Source organism: Delphinus delphis, chromosome 19 (assembly GCF_949987515.2).
Source record: "Delphinus delphis chromosome 19, mDelDel1.2, whole genome shotgun sequence".
Classification (NCBI taxonomy): domain Eukaryota; kingdom Metazoa; phylum Chordata; class Mammalia; order Artiodactyla; family Delphinidae; genus Delphinus; species Delphinus delphis.
In genome coordinates, this window is record NC_082701.1 from 16,533,901 (window position 1) to 16,548,899 (window position 14,999).

Genomic DNA, 14,999 nt, shown 5'->3' on the forward strand with positions numbered 1-14,999 from the left:
TTAAGCTGTTTTTCTCTCTGTCCTGCAGGGGTTGATAGTTCTTGGAGAGGCGCCTCCCCCAGAGCACACAACAGACTTATTTCTTCCACTTAGTTCTGAGGTGAAGACAGATCATGGGAATGATAAATTGGTAAGTATAAAAGACAGAAGAGGGAAAATGAGTGAGAATTTGGGGTGTAGCTTCAGCATAGTTTATTCTCTGTAATAAGGATCCTTGCATTGGCTGAATGAAGGGGTTGTATCCCCTTTTATCACCTCTGGCATTTTAGGCTCTGAATTCCCGAATAGGGCACCACAGGGCCCCTCGAGCAGTTGTGTAGCTGACTTTAAAATTTAAAAGCAGCTTCTAACTCTCAAGACAGCACAGCCAGAGCAAGTGTGACATTATGGAATATTCCTGGGAATTAGGAGACCATGTGGCTCTGATAACTTTGATAAGTAAGGTAACCTTTCTGGGCCACTATAAAATGGAAAGGTCGGACTAGAGGTTTAACTCACAAAGATGTTGAAAATGCTGTTTGAGTTACCCCCTTTAATTCTGTAATGAGGATAAAGCTGTCATTTTTTGTAATCTTCTGTTTCCTTAGAGCCTAGCTCAAATCTCTTCATAATTCCTTCCTTTTTCCTATTTCTCTGAACACCAAAATTAATTTCTTTTCTTTCTGAATTCCAAGACCACTTTTAATTTATTTCTTTCATATTTTTACTTTTCTCAAAAGGTCACGGGCTTTTATGAGTATTAACATTTCTTGTTTTAAGTAATTTGATCTAAGGAAAACTCCTAGATTTGTGTATGAATGAAATTTGATTTTAGACTTAACACAATAGTTGCAAAAGCAGTACACAAGAGTCCCCACATAGCCTTCCCCCGCTTCCCCTAGCGTTAACAGCTTGCATAACCATTGTTCAGTGTCAAAACTAGGAATTAACGTTGATACAGACTACAGATTTTATTCCAGTTTCACTTATTTTCTCATTTATGCCGCCTTTTTTTGGTCCAGATTTCCACATTGCATATAGTTGTCATATCTCTTTTTTTTTTTTTTTTTTTTTTTTTTTTGCGGTAAGCGGGCCTCTCACTGTTGTGGCCTCTCCCGTTGCGGAGCACAGGCTCCGGACGCGCAGGCTCAGCGGCCATGGCTCACGGGCCCAGCCGCTCCGCGGCATGTGGGATCTTCCTGGACCGGGGCATGAACCCATGTCCCCTGCATCGGCAGGCAGCCTCTCAACCACTGCGCCACCAGGGAAGCCCTGTCATATCTCTTTAAAGTCTCTTCCAGTGTGTGAGAGCACCTCAGTTTTTGTCTTTCATGACCTTGACACAAGAGTATTGGTAAGTTATTATGTGTAATGTTCCTCAGAAGGGAGTTGCCAGATGTTTTTTCGTTAAAGGTTATGCATTTTTTGCAGTAATTCCACAGAAGTGATACTGTGCCCTTCTCAGTATACCATATTAGGGGTACAAGATAATGGTGATAGCTTTTTCACTTGGTTAATGTGATGCCTGCCAGGTTTCTCCACTGTAAAGTTAGTATTTTTCCCTTTGTAATGAATGACTATCTCATGGGGGGATACTATGCATTTTTCTGTTGCTCATTATACTTTTATTTCTTTTATTTTTATTTTTTTTACATCTTTATTGGAGTATAATTGCTTTACAATGGTGTGTTAGTTTCTGCTTTATAACAGTGAATCAGTTATACATATACATATGTTCCCATATCTGTTCCTTCTTGCGTCTCCCTGCCTCCCACCCTCCCTATTCCCACCCCTCCAGGCGGTCACAAAGCACCAAGCTGATCTCCCTGTGCTATGCGGCTGCTTCCCACTAGCTATCTACCTTACGTTTGGTAGTGTATATATGTCCAGCTCATTATACTTTAATCCACAGTTTTATCATCTACTGGTGGATTTTTCCTGCAAAATTACTGCAGTAATTATTGCTGTGGTGTTTACTAAATGGTGATTTTCTGTTTTCTACATTTGTTCATTGGAATTCTGTTAGGAAGAGCTGTCTTTTCTCCCTCATTTATTTCGTCCATCAGTTAGTTACTTATTTCAGGATGGTTTTATGGATATTAATTTTACGTTATGGATTATAATCTACTACTGTTAGTAGTTATTCAGTTGCAGTTGTCTGAACTTTTGGCATCGGGACCTTTCAGATTGGCGTCTGTGTCCTTTCAACATGCCCCCCGCCTTGTTTTTTGAACACTCACTTTCTGGCACCCCACAATGTTCCAGGTTCATCTTGTATTTTACTTGTTCCAGCCCTGCTTCTTTTTATTGGAGAACAGGGTTTTGAAACCAAGATCTGGGTACTAGTTGTGCTCATTGCTACTTGGTGTCATTGCTTCTATCTAGGACTTCTCAACAAAGCTAGTAAATATATATATGTATGCTGCTACATGCATACACATACATATATTTTGTTATCTACCCATCTGTATATACACTAAAAACCATGAGTTTATACTAGTACCAGTCTAACACCACAGCCTTTCTCCTTCCTTATTGATACTTATTTGTTCAATCCTAGTACCAAATAGAGTAGTTTCATAATTGCCAGCTCATACTCCTGTGAGAAATATCTTTACTGACCAGAGTACAATATTGTATACAGTATGTTAGCACTATAATAAACCGTCAAAATGCTATTTCCCCGAAGTTGTTCTTAGGTTAGTTCACCTTTCAGTGTGACTATGCAATTATTTTGTAATACAGTTACGTTCTTTTGTTACTATAGTATTCCACTTCTTGTTGCCCACACACACAGTAGTTGATATTTATTATTTTTTGAGTATGCGAAACATTACTACTGTGCTAAGAATTAAAGCTGTACAAAAGGCTGTAGCCCTGTTCCTATTTCCACCTTCTTTCCATTGTGTTCCCACCTCCTGTAGGTAGCCAGTTTTATTAGTTTTTGCATTATCCTTCCTTTCCATAGATTTGAAATTGAGGAGGTTTTTTGTTTGTTTTAGCAAAAACATTGCTTCTGTGGCTTTTGAGAAATGACGTCATTATTTGTGTTTGCTTTTATTTGCAAAATGAGCCTCACTTTTTAAAATTTTTTTGGTCTGCATTGGGTCTTCGTTGCTGCATATGGACTTCTCATTGCAGTGGCTTCTCTTGTTGGGGAGCACGGGCTCTAGGTGCATGGGCTTCAGTAGTTGTGGTGTGCAGGCTCTAGGGCACGCGGGCTTCAGTAGTTGTGGCGCACAGGCGTAATTGCTCTGTGGCGTGTGGATCTTCCTGGATCAGGGATCGAACCCGTGTCCCCTGCATTGGCAGGCGGATTCTTAACCACTGCACCACCAGGGAAGTCCCAAGCCTCATTCTTTTACCTTTCCTTGCTTTGTGGAATTGATGGAGTTAACAAGTGAACTATTAAGTGAAGGACTAATGCTTTCCCAGAAGTAAAGCATACAAAAATGTAAGCTATTGCTTTTTCTTTTTAAACATTCAAGGTATAATCTTCCTACCATTGGTTACATGGGAACAGTGTTCTTTTCCTTGAAGTTTTGCAGTCATCAGGGACAATGAATGGTGCATTGGCCCCCATGAGGGGTTTGAGATAGAGAGTAGAGGGTTAGGTACTGTCTGGGGAATGTTTGATCCACAGTATTAAAAAACACTGACTGACCAGTTAGGACTTTTAAAATAAATTGGGCTGTGGATAAATAAGTTGAACAGTAAGAACTTATAAGGCTGTTTTTGCAATTACTGTATTTCTCTAGATTCTAGAGAAAGATTTTCAACAGTGTTGGTAAATACAGATCTTAGGTTTAGTAGTCTCTGGACTTGTAACAACATTATGCTGGTTGCATTTTTAGAAACGAATAATTCAAAGTTTTGTTTTTAACTTTCTTTTTTTTAATTGGAGTATAATTGCTTTACAGTGTTGTGTTAGTTTCTGCTGTACAGTGAAGTGAATCAGCTATGTGTGTATATATATATCCCCTACTCTCTTGGACCTCCCTCCCCCTGCCATCCCACCCATATAGGTCATCACAGAGCACCGAGCTGAGCTCCCTGTGCTATACAGCAGGTTCCCACTAGCTGTCTGTTTTACCCATGGTAGCGTATTTATGTCAAACCTAATCTCCCAAAGTTGTTTTAATATAATTATAGATTATATATATATATATATTTTTTATTTATTTATTTTTTTTTTTTGCGGTACGCGGGCCTCTCACTGTTGTGGTCTCTCCCGTTGCGGAGCACAGGCTCCGGACGCTCAGGCTTAGCGGCCATAGCTCACGGGCCCAGCTGCTCCGCAGCATGTGGAATCTTCCCGGACTGGGGCACGAACCCGTGTCCCCTGCATCGGCAGGCGGACTCTCAACCACTGCGCCACCAGGGAAGCCCTACAGATGATATTTTGACCTCAATATTAGAGACATAGGAAAGTGAGGCACATAGTCCCATTTTACATATGCAGAAATTGAAGCCTAGGTAAGTAACTTGGTGGAAGTGGAATTTTCAGAAAGTTCCACTTCCACTTTAGCACAGTTTCTTGGCCGTGGTGCTAGTTCATGGAAATGACTGTTATACTCTTTATGGGCCAGCAGTATTTTGGTAATTTTAAGCAGGACTATGCTGGGTATCATTGAGATGGAGAGCATTTTGACCCAGAAATGAAAGTTGAATTCCTTACATTCAGTTAGCCTTTTCTTTCCATTTTGATAATGTTTGTCAGAAAGGTAATAACTAACCAAAACAGAACTGTTAAATTTTCTAGACAAACAAATATGGTGCATCCAAGGAAAATGGTATTTTCAAACAGTTACAGCATGGCGTTACTTGAATGACTAAAGTAAAGATACATACACACATATCTTGCATACACACCTAGAGATTTATTTTATTACGTGTTTTTAAGTTGTGTGCCTTTTGATTTTTACCCCTTTACTTTCTCTACTTTTTAGTAAAACAAATTCAGTGAACATGGGTTCTCAGACCCCAGAAAAATCTCCCCCCACACACAAATAAACCTTAATTTAATCTAGTTTTTCTTTAAAGGCTCTTCGTCACACTTAATTGTTGTGGCCAAGAAGGTGGAGTAATGAATCAAACAGATGCCTACTTTATAAGAATAACAAATAGAATCTCACTGCTGTGTTATTCCATACATCTGACCCTTTCAGTCAAGGAAAAAAATCACTTCAGTAACCCTGCTTGCTACCTTTAACTCTTAAGATTTCCCCAAAAGGTAATCCCTGGGGCTCTGCTTTAGAAAAAGGAGGGATTACAGAAGCACTCTACCTACCACTTCACTTCAGCTTTTCTGTACTTTTCTGGCTGTGGGATGCATGTACCCTCAGAGTGTATCTGAACATCACATAAAACTCAAGAGAAGCTCTGTAACAACTCCTATTTACAGCTTCCCATTGGATGGCAAATATCTGAGTCATGCTTTAGTTTCCTGAAAATATTAATGATGTAAACCACTGCAGTAATAACAATCGGGCTTAAATTAGTGTGTGGATTTAATATTTGTGAAGTGTTTGTTAATGTTTCTCTACTCTGTCTTTGCAGCCTTTTGGACTGCAAGATAAGGAGTGTTCACTTTTTCTTAAAGCAATGTGAATGCATTTAAGAAACTCTAAATAAAATTACATGTGTTTGTGAGGTGTGTTTTTCTTTTTCTAGACGAAACACTATTAGAGGATTGGGGTTAATATTTTAAGCTCTTTGAATTTGAGAATGAATGATGAACCTAGTTGCCCCAGTGCCCTGCTTTAGATCTCAGTGTGATTACATGTAGGATATCCCAAGGTTTCTAAGCAGATCCTTCTAAATATTCAGTGCCTCCTTGTATGGTTGGGATTGGAATTCAAGCACGTTTCCTCTCTGACTTTGATGCTCTTAATTGCTGTGTGCTTCTGTATCCTTGACAAGTATTTCTGTGCTTAAATAACCTTTTGCCTGTTGACTTTTATTTTAATTTTGGGGCTGAATTACCCCCAGGAAAGTTCCAAGTTCCTCTAAGAAAAATAATAAAATACACATTGAAGATTAATGGCCTTTAAATATACTTATATATCTGTAGGCATGAAAAACAAGGATAGATTATTAGCCAAGAAAAGTAAACTTGTTTTGAAATGAGATTTTGTTAAAGAATGGCAACAGTTTGTCTTGACAGGTTTTCTGGTGGTTAGTTCTCCATAATCCCTAGAAAATAAATCTTAATCAAATGAGAGTCAACCTATTGCTTAAACATGGCACCTTGTAAAACATGTAGATATATAAACCAGATCTCTGTCATAATTTAATGCTAAAAGCTATTGTTTTAAGTGAATATAAAGTTGACAGAAGTTCTTCAGATCAACACCAAAAAGTTCATAGTCACAGCGTTTTCATGTTGAAAGGAAACTTTTTCATTCAAACCAGAACTTCAGAAATCTAGGAAAGCTGTAACATGGCTGGAGTCACACATCTAGTTAACAGCAACCTGAATCTTAAATCTTTTTGTCCTTTGTCATACCATAATATTTGTTTGGGCTTTTTGAGGTGTTCCTGAATGGTAAATCCTCACTAGCATTCAGGAGGGTATTGGGTTTATCTGGGGTTTTTTTTAATGTTAAAAATATTATCTAAATGTAAAGAAAACTTCGAATAGTCCTATTCTGCCTCATTTTTAAAAAATTTTATTTATTTATTTTTGGCTGCACTGGGTCATTGTTGCTGCATGTGGGCTTTCTCTAGTTGCGGCGAGCAGGGGCTACTCTTCGTTGCGGTGCTCAGGCTTCTCATTGAGGTGGCATCTGTTGTTGTGGAGCACGGGCTCTAGGCGCGCGGGTTTCAGTAGTTGTGGCACATGGGATCAGTAGTTGTGGCTCCCAGGCTCTAGAGCGTGGGCTCAGTAGTTGTGGTGCATGGGCTTTGTTGCTCCGCGGCATGTGGCATCTTCCCAGACCAGGGCTCAAACCCGTGTCCCCTGCATTGGCAGGCAGATTCTTAACCACTGCGCCACCAGTGAAGTCTCTATTCTGCCTCTTTAACACTATTTTTACCTTGTCATTATCTGTGTACATATATTTTTAGTCACCACAATTATATTAAAAATATTTTGAATTTAGCCCCTTTCCAAAATCATTTCTACCTATTATTTTCTATATTTAAATATTCTTCTGGGTAAAGGAAGAGGAAATTTCCTTTATGATTATCTTCAATATTCTGATTTGGTGTACCACATTTTATAACTATGCCTCAAGCATTTAGGTTATTGATCCATATCATTGCAGTGACTAGCTTTGTGTGTAAGATTTGGAGGTATGTTTTGTTGAGTTATTTCTTTAAGATAGATTTTAAGGATGAGTAAAATACTTTGTCAGAAGACGTGAACATCTTTATAACTCTTACACATTACTTTCCATGAGGAAATCAGTGTGGCTTTTAAGGCAATGAGTACATGAGCCAAATTTACCATAATTTTGGTGTTGTTGACTAATATAATTGTTCAAGATATACCAGTAAATGTACAGGGTATCTAACAAGGAAGACAGAACACTTTCCCAGTGTTTACTCATTGTAATTTACTCATGTGTCTTGTCTATCCTGATCTAACTTTTTGGATAATTTGTATTAAATTTTAAAAATTAGCTTCCCAATGTATTGTCCTTTCTTGAGGCTGTTCTCAGGTCTTCAGATCCTTTGGTGTTTTCTCCTTGGGGGTAAAAAGATCAAAAGAGAAATATAACAATACTGATAAATAGAATTTCAGCCTCAAAATATTGGCTTTGATATCTACTGGTAGCAGTTACAGGAAAGGAGATGTCAAAACACCCCAAAGTCAGTTTGAGTGTAAGGCGGAGACAAAGACCACAGCCATTCTGTGGTATTCCAACAACTCCCAGAGCCGAGGGATAACTGAGCTGTGGCTTTATTGCCAATACCTCAGACACTCCATGTGATTGACATCTCATGGCTGCCCGTACCCCTTTTAGCCTAGTAAATATATAATTTCTTTTGAAATAGTGAAATTCCAACTTTTCCACATTTTTTTCCTACCTCCCTTTTTTCATTTTATATTGTAAGCATATACAATTGACTCTTGAACAACATGGGATTTAATCCACGTATAATGTATAGTCAGCCCCTCCCTATCCACAGTTCCTCCACATCTGCAGATTCAACCAACCACAGACTGTGTAGTACTTTAGTGTTTACTATTGAAACATATCCACGTATAAATGGATCCCTGCACTTCAAATCCAAAAGTTGTTTGAGGGTCAACTGTATTTGTACAGTCCAAAGTTACTACCTGATAGCATTAGGTAATTATTAGTTATTCATTGTCATTTTATTAATTGTTTCTATTTCTTTTATCACAGGGGTGAAATATATATATAGAGTGAGAAAGTGAGAGAGAGTATGGTTTTCTGGAAACAAGCTTCCAGCATACACTGCGAAGTTAAGCAGATATTAACTACATTTAAATTTCCTCTTAGTTGTCTTCCTACTGAACTTATGTACCCTTGACCCTTAGGTTGAAAACTTGACTCTTGGTACTATATAATGTTTTGCTGTGCTTCTGTTCCATGGAGTCATTAGGTCATTTCCCTGTCAGTAGGCACTTTACTACTTTGGGTCTGTTAAATATCTTAATTCCTAACCCTTCCCTCCAAAGCAAATTCTCCAAATTTTGCCAAAGCAAAATCTCAAAAGCTGATTCTCTTAATTATTTTTTTTTCCTCAATCATACGAGTGATTTTGGTTTTTTGGGTTTTTTTGGTTTTGGTTTTTTTAAGGCCAAAAAATGCATTTATTTGGGATTTGTGAGGACTGCAGCCCAGGAAACACAAATCCAAGAAACACTTAAATGTGTTCCATAAATGAGGTTTTTTTCAAGTTGGTCATCAGAAATTTTAGGTGTTTCATTAAAATGAAATGGTGCTGCTTTTCAGGCTGGTGCTGTTGGTTAAATGTTGATAATATATTTTCATTTTTCTTCTCATTAAGATTGAGTCTGTTTCTCAACCACTGGAAAACCATGGTGCCTCTGGTCATCCTTCAGAGTCATTGTCTACTAAATCATGTGGAGCATTGAGACCTGTCAATGGAGTTATTAATACGTAAGTTTTATCTCTTCTGCATACTTCTTATACTCAGCAGGCTTGTTAAAGATGGGTTTGAGACTCTTAGTTATCCCTAGCCAGGAGTAACCCTGGTTTAAAGAAGCAGAAACCTTATCACTTCATAATATTGTGCATGCCTCCTACTGTAGCAAGTATATTTTAAGTAGCCTCCTAATGTATTTTCCTGTTACTTACTGCGGCCTAAAATCGACTCAGCATGGAGAAAAATTAAAGTCCTAAAGTTATTATGAATCGTTGTGATTGGTCCTGTCTTGGTAGAACTCCTCAGAAATATTTACATAAAATCCTCTGCTGTAGAACAGATTAGATCCCTAAAGGCTGTAAATCTGCATTTATAAAAGATCGAGGAATCCTTCTGCAAGTGAACAATGAGTACACATCCCTAATAGGCAAGTTTCATAGGAGAACTGATTCTCAATATATATTAAAAATATTCTTACCAGTTGCAATTTTCTAGACTTTTAAGAATTCATGTTTTTGTTGTAGAAGAGAACTTAATCAGTAGAACCTGAGTTCACTTACTGACTTTTGCATTTTTCAGACATGGTAGAGTAACATCCACCAAGAGCACCTTAAAAATAAGCACAGATACTGCATAGCCACTTAGATTAACAGACATCAGCATCAAGAGGTGACCTCTGTGTGCTCTAGAACACGTTTGTGTCTGTGAACATTTGCAAGTAGAGGTGGTTGAACAAGTATTAAAGGCTTTGTTTCCTTATGTCTTATGAGAAGTGAATATTCTTCCTTCCCCTTGTGTAGTCTTCAGCCTGTCTTGGCAGACCACATACCAGGTGACAACTCTGATGCTGAGGAACAATTGCATAAAAAGCAAAGACTGAATCTAGTTTCTTCATCAACTGATGGCACCTGTGTGGCAGCCCGAACACGTCCTGTGCTGAGCTGTAAGAAACGGAGGCTTGTTCGACCCAACAGCATCGTGCCTCTTTCCAAGAAGGTCAGTACCAGTGAGACTTGGTCACTGTTAAACAGTGAGCCAGATGCTCAGATAGAGGGTACTAGTTTCTTGCCAGCTTTGGTTCTTTTAACCAGTGTTTTCCAAACTTGGCTAACCACCAAGGCTTCCTGCAGAGCTTTAAAAAATACTAGGTTCCTGAGCCCTGTTTCCTAGAGATTCTGGTTTCGTTGCTCTGGAGTTGGGCCTGGGAATCTTGTTTTCAGAAAACAAAAAGCTCCTAGGTGACTCTTCAGCCAGGTTTGGAAACCATTGGCTTGAGATTTTAATAGAAATGGGAGAGAGCAAGTTGGAAGTTCTGCCATCAACACTTTGAAGGAGAGCAGTGTGTCTTCTCACTTATACTGTTAACCCTGAAAATGGCAATGTGGAATGCTTTCCTTTTAAATAAGAATCTCCATTAAAATTTCTAAGTTGATGATACTAAACGAATGTTTGTCTTCACAGACAAAATGGAGATTATTTTACAACTATAGGAAACTTGATTGCTGACTCTTCAAATAGCAGGGTTGGATTTAGTTCAAAACCAACGAAATAGTACTCCAGTGAAAATAATACCATGCAGTGATTAAGAGCATTAACTTTGAAGAGGACAGACTTGGGTTTGAATCATGGCACTGCCACTTAGTAGTTTGTGTTTGGGGCATGTTAACACCCCACCCCACCCCATCCTGCCTCAGAGATCTCATAGGGTTGTTTCAGGATTAACTGAAATGTATATAATTTGCTTATTGGGGTATCTGGCTGCTAAGTTACTAGTATAAGATGACCCTTGCTGTTTACACTTTTATTTTTATTAATTCACTCATTCAACAAATCTTTTTTTGAGTTCCTACAATAAGCTAGATCTGTTCTATGCACTGAGAATACAACACTAAACAAAACAGACAAAAATTCTTACCCTCATGAAATAATCTAATGGGTAGAGACAGAAAATAAAGCAATAAAATGAAGTATATGGGGGCTTCCCTCGTGGCGCAGTGGTTGAGAGTCCGCCTGCCGATGCAGGGGACACGGGTTCGTGCCCCAGTCCGGGAAGATCCCACATGCCGCGGAGCGGCTGGGCCCGTGAGCCATGGCCTCTGAGCCTGCGCGTCCAGAGCCTGTGCTCCGCAACGGGAGAGGCCACAGCAGTGAGAGGCCCGCGTATCGCAAAAAAAAAAAAAAAAAATGAAGTATATGGTATGTTCTGTAGTGTTAAGTTCTGGGGAGAAAAATGCAGCAGAGGAAGGGAATAGGGAATGGTGGGGAACTCAGTTGTAATTCAGCCTTGATACATTTTTTTTATTCCAAGTCTTTGGAGATGTGAAAGATAAGAAACTGGGAAGGAGTGACCAGTGAAGCAGAAGGAAAACCAAGAGAGTGTGGTATGTGGAAGGCAAGTGAAGAAAATGTTTAAGAAAGGAGGGAATGATCATCTCTGTTAGATGCTGCAGATGGGTCAAGTTAGGTGAAGACTAAGAATTGACCATAGGATTTCGTGGGGCTAGGGTTGCTTGAGACCTTTGTAAGCAGTTTTGTTAGAGGTAGAAGAGTGAAATTCTGATTGGATCAGGTTCAGGAGAGAATGGAACGGAAAGAATTGAGGGAACCATCATAGATAACACTTTCAAAGAGTATTTCTGTAAAGGAGAACAGAGAAATAACCTGTTTGACTGAAAGAGAATGTTTCTTAAGATAATGCTATTACAGTATATTTGCTGGTGAGAAAACTGAGGACAAGGGAGAGGAGATAATTCTTGGAAACATTAATATTTGGACAGTAGATTTTCACTGCTTGGCTTTTTTTGTTATAGTATGCATTTGGACTATATAATTTTGCCATGATCATTCATTCATTCATTTATGGCTGTGTTGGGTCTTCATTGCTGCGCGCAGGCTTTCTCTAGTTGCAGAGAGCGGGGGCTACTCTTTGTTGAGGTGCGCAGGCTTCTCATTGCAGTGGCTTCTATTGTTGTGGAGCATGAGCTCTAGGTGCGTAGGCTTCAGTAGTTGTGGCTCGTGGGCTCTAGAGCACAGGCTCACTAGTTGTGGCTCACAGGCTTAGTTGCTCTGCGGCATGTGGGATCTTCCCAGACGAGGGCTTGAACCCATGTTCCCTGCGTTGGCAGGTGGATTCTTAACCACTGTGCCACCAGGGAAGTCCCTTGCCATGATCTTTTTTTTTTTTAAAGGAAATTATTATTAGTGAAAATTAACTATTAGGCTGTACCATTTTTCTCTTGTCTATTCCTCAGATTGCCTGAATTACCAAAATACCAGAAAAGAATTTGGTAGGTTTCTCATATTGACATTTGAATCAATTTTTTATTAATAGTCATATAAATCTAAATTATTTTCTGAACAGTTTTGAAGAGTTGATATTGGGAAAGCAAAGAAAACAGTATATTACTGTTACGTATAAGAAAGTAGATTTTGGCCATGCCCTTGATGCTTTTAACAAAAACCTACCAACAACATCGCCTCATGGGGAAATAGTGTCCTTTCTCTGTTTCAGCAGTTGCTAGCCATGGTGTCATGACATCTAAGGGTGTGATAAAATTTTTCTGAAGTATAGATTGGCCTCCTGGATTCTTTTCTTTATATCTGTGAACTAGCAAGGCTTCTTTGTTGCAGTTGACAGTAGTTTGTTCTTGTTCATGCCCCAAAACTGATGTACTTTTGAAGGTAGTACATATAAATGTTTAAAACAAGGGGGAGACATACAAAGCATACTGAAGACCCTTTGCTTCCAATGCCAGTGTCTAAAACAATCATTCTGACATGCAGAAGTAAACTGCATGGAAAATAAGACAAATAAATAAGTTTAGTTTGGGAAATAAACCATTTGCTGATGATAGCAATATTGCTGGAGTTCTGCCAAAATTGGAGACAAAGGCCATTCTCTCTGTCTTAGTTGCTCACTGTGTCTTCAGTGGATCCTTGCTCAGTGATATTTGCTGTTGAGCAAGTACCTTGCCCTCTACCATTTTGAGGTGATGGATTTGCCAAGCAAATTTATTCAGCAGTTTTGGGTCCCCACGGTGTTCCAGTACACCTGGGTTTCATTGGTGAACAAAAGTCCTTGCCCTCATGGAGCTTACTTTCTAGTGGCAGAGTACTCAGAAATCACCCAGTGCTTAGGACAATAGCCTCTAAACTTTTATGGGAGTGTTTTATATATGCATTATAAAACACATACAAAATAAATTTTGAAAGGCTGAGATAAAGTAAATAGAAGTAGAAGCCCTAATATTTTATTTACAAACTGTCTTCAAGTCAAAAGAATTTTTTAAAATACTTTAATATTCTGTGATTAACAGATAATGATGATAGAGCCTTACTTTCAGAGAGGACTTCCTCCATAACCACTGAATTGGTTTTTTGGGTTTTTTTGCTTTTTTGTTTCTTGTTTTTTGTTTTTTTATTAAACAAATGTGGCTTGGATTTTGCACTAAGATTTTTGGAATGTCTTTAAATTATGATGGATTTCAATTCATTTTTGTTCTTGGCAAATTCTCTATCAGATGTTGCAGTGTCTGTGAGCCAATAAGAGTAACACATTGCATTGCATTCTGATTACCACAACATATACTAAGATTTCTAAGTTAATTTTTTTTAAATAGTGCTTTATTTTCATAATTAGAAGGTGAAATAATTACCATTTCAAATAGTTAGAGTTGAATATTTCCTATTTTGGTGCTTTTCTCTTCCCTGAAATGTATTCAAAGCCTTGTTTTGTTTTGTCTTTTTGAATTTTATTTTATTTATTTTTTTATACAGCAGGTTCTTATTAGTCATCCATTGTATACATATCAGTGTATACATGTCAATCCGAATCTCCCAATTCATCACACCACCACCACCACCACCACCCCCGCTGCTTTCTCCCCTTGGTGTCCATACGTTTGTTCTCTACATCTGTGTCTCAGTTTCTGCCCTGCAAACCAGTTCATCTGTACCATTTTTCTAGGTTCCACATATATGTGTTAATATACGATATTTGTTTTTCTCTTTCTAACTTCACTCTGTATGACAATCTCTAAATCCATCCACGTCTCTACAAATGACCCAATTTCATTCCTTTTTATGGCTGAGTAATATTCCATTGTATATATGTACCACATCTTCTTTATCCATTCGTCTGTTGATGGGCATATAGGTTGCTTCCATGACCTGGCTATTGTAAATAGTGCTGCAATGAATATTGGGGTGCATGTGTCTTTTTGAATTATGGTTTTCTCTGCGTATATGCCCAGTAGTGGGATTGCTGGTAATTCTGTTTTTAGTTTTTTAAGGAACCTCCATACTGTTCTCCATAGTGGCTGTATCAATTTACATTCCCACCAACAGTGCAAGAGGGATCCCTTTTCTCCACACCCTCTCCGGCATTTGTTGTTTGTACATTTTCTGATGATGCCCATTCTAACTGGTGTGAGGTATTAGATACCTCATTGTAGTTTTGATTTGCATTTCTCTAATAATTAGTGATGTTGAGCAGCTTTTCATGTGCTTCTTGGCCATCTGTATGTCTTCTTTGGAGAAATGTCTGTTTAGGTCTTCTGCCCATTTTTGGATTGGGTTGTTTGTTTTTTTAATATTGAGCTGCATGAGCTGTTTATATATTTTGGAGATTAATCCTTTGTCCGTTGATTCGTTTGCAAATATTTTCTCCCATTCTGAGGGTTGTCTGTTCGTCTTCTTTATGGTTTCCTTTGCTGTGCAAAAGCTTTTAAGTTTCATTAGGTCCCATTTGTTTATTTTTGTTTTTATTTCCATTACTTCAGGAGGTGAATCAAAAAAGATCTTGCTGTGATTTATGTCAAAGAGTGTTCTTCCTGTGTTTTCCTGTAAGAGTTTTATAGTGTCCAGTCTTATATTTAGGTCTCTAATCCATTTTGAGTTTATTTTTGTGTATGGTGTTAGGGAGTGTTCTAATTTCA

The 14,999-nt window shown here is 38.4% G+C and overlaps 1 protein-coding gene across 3 annotated transcripts in view; it reads left to right on the forward strand.

Moving 5' to 3' along the window:
* The window catches only part of KANSL1 (KAT8 regulatory NSL complex subunit 1), a 169,559-nt gene that overhangs the window by 115,410 nt on the left and 39,150 nt on the right, over positions 1 to 14,999 (forward strand). For all 3 annotated transcript variants that reach the window (XM_059997145.1, XM_059997144.1, XM_059997146.1), the window contains exons 4-6: positions 29 to 130; positions 8,965 to 9,077; positions 9,864 to 10,059. In XM_059997145.1, the coding sequence (XP_059853128.1) occupies positions 29 to 130; positions 8,965 to 9,077; positions 9,864 to 10,059 (411 nt within the window). The remainder of the gene's footprint in view (positions 1 to 28; positions 131 to 8,964; positions 9,078 to 9,863; positions 10,060 to 14,999) is intronic.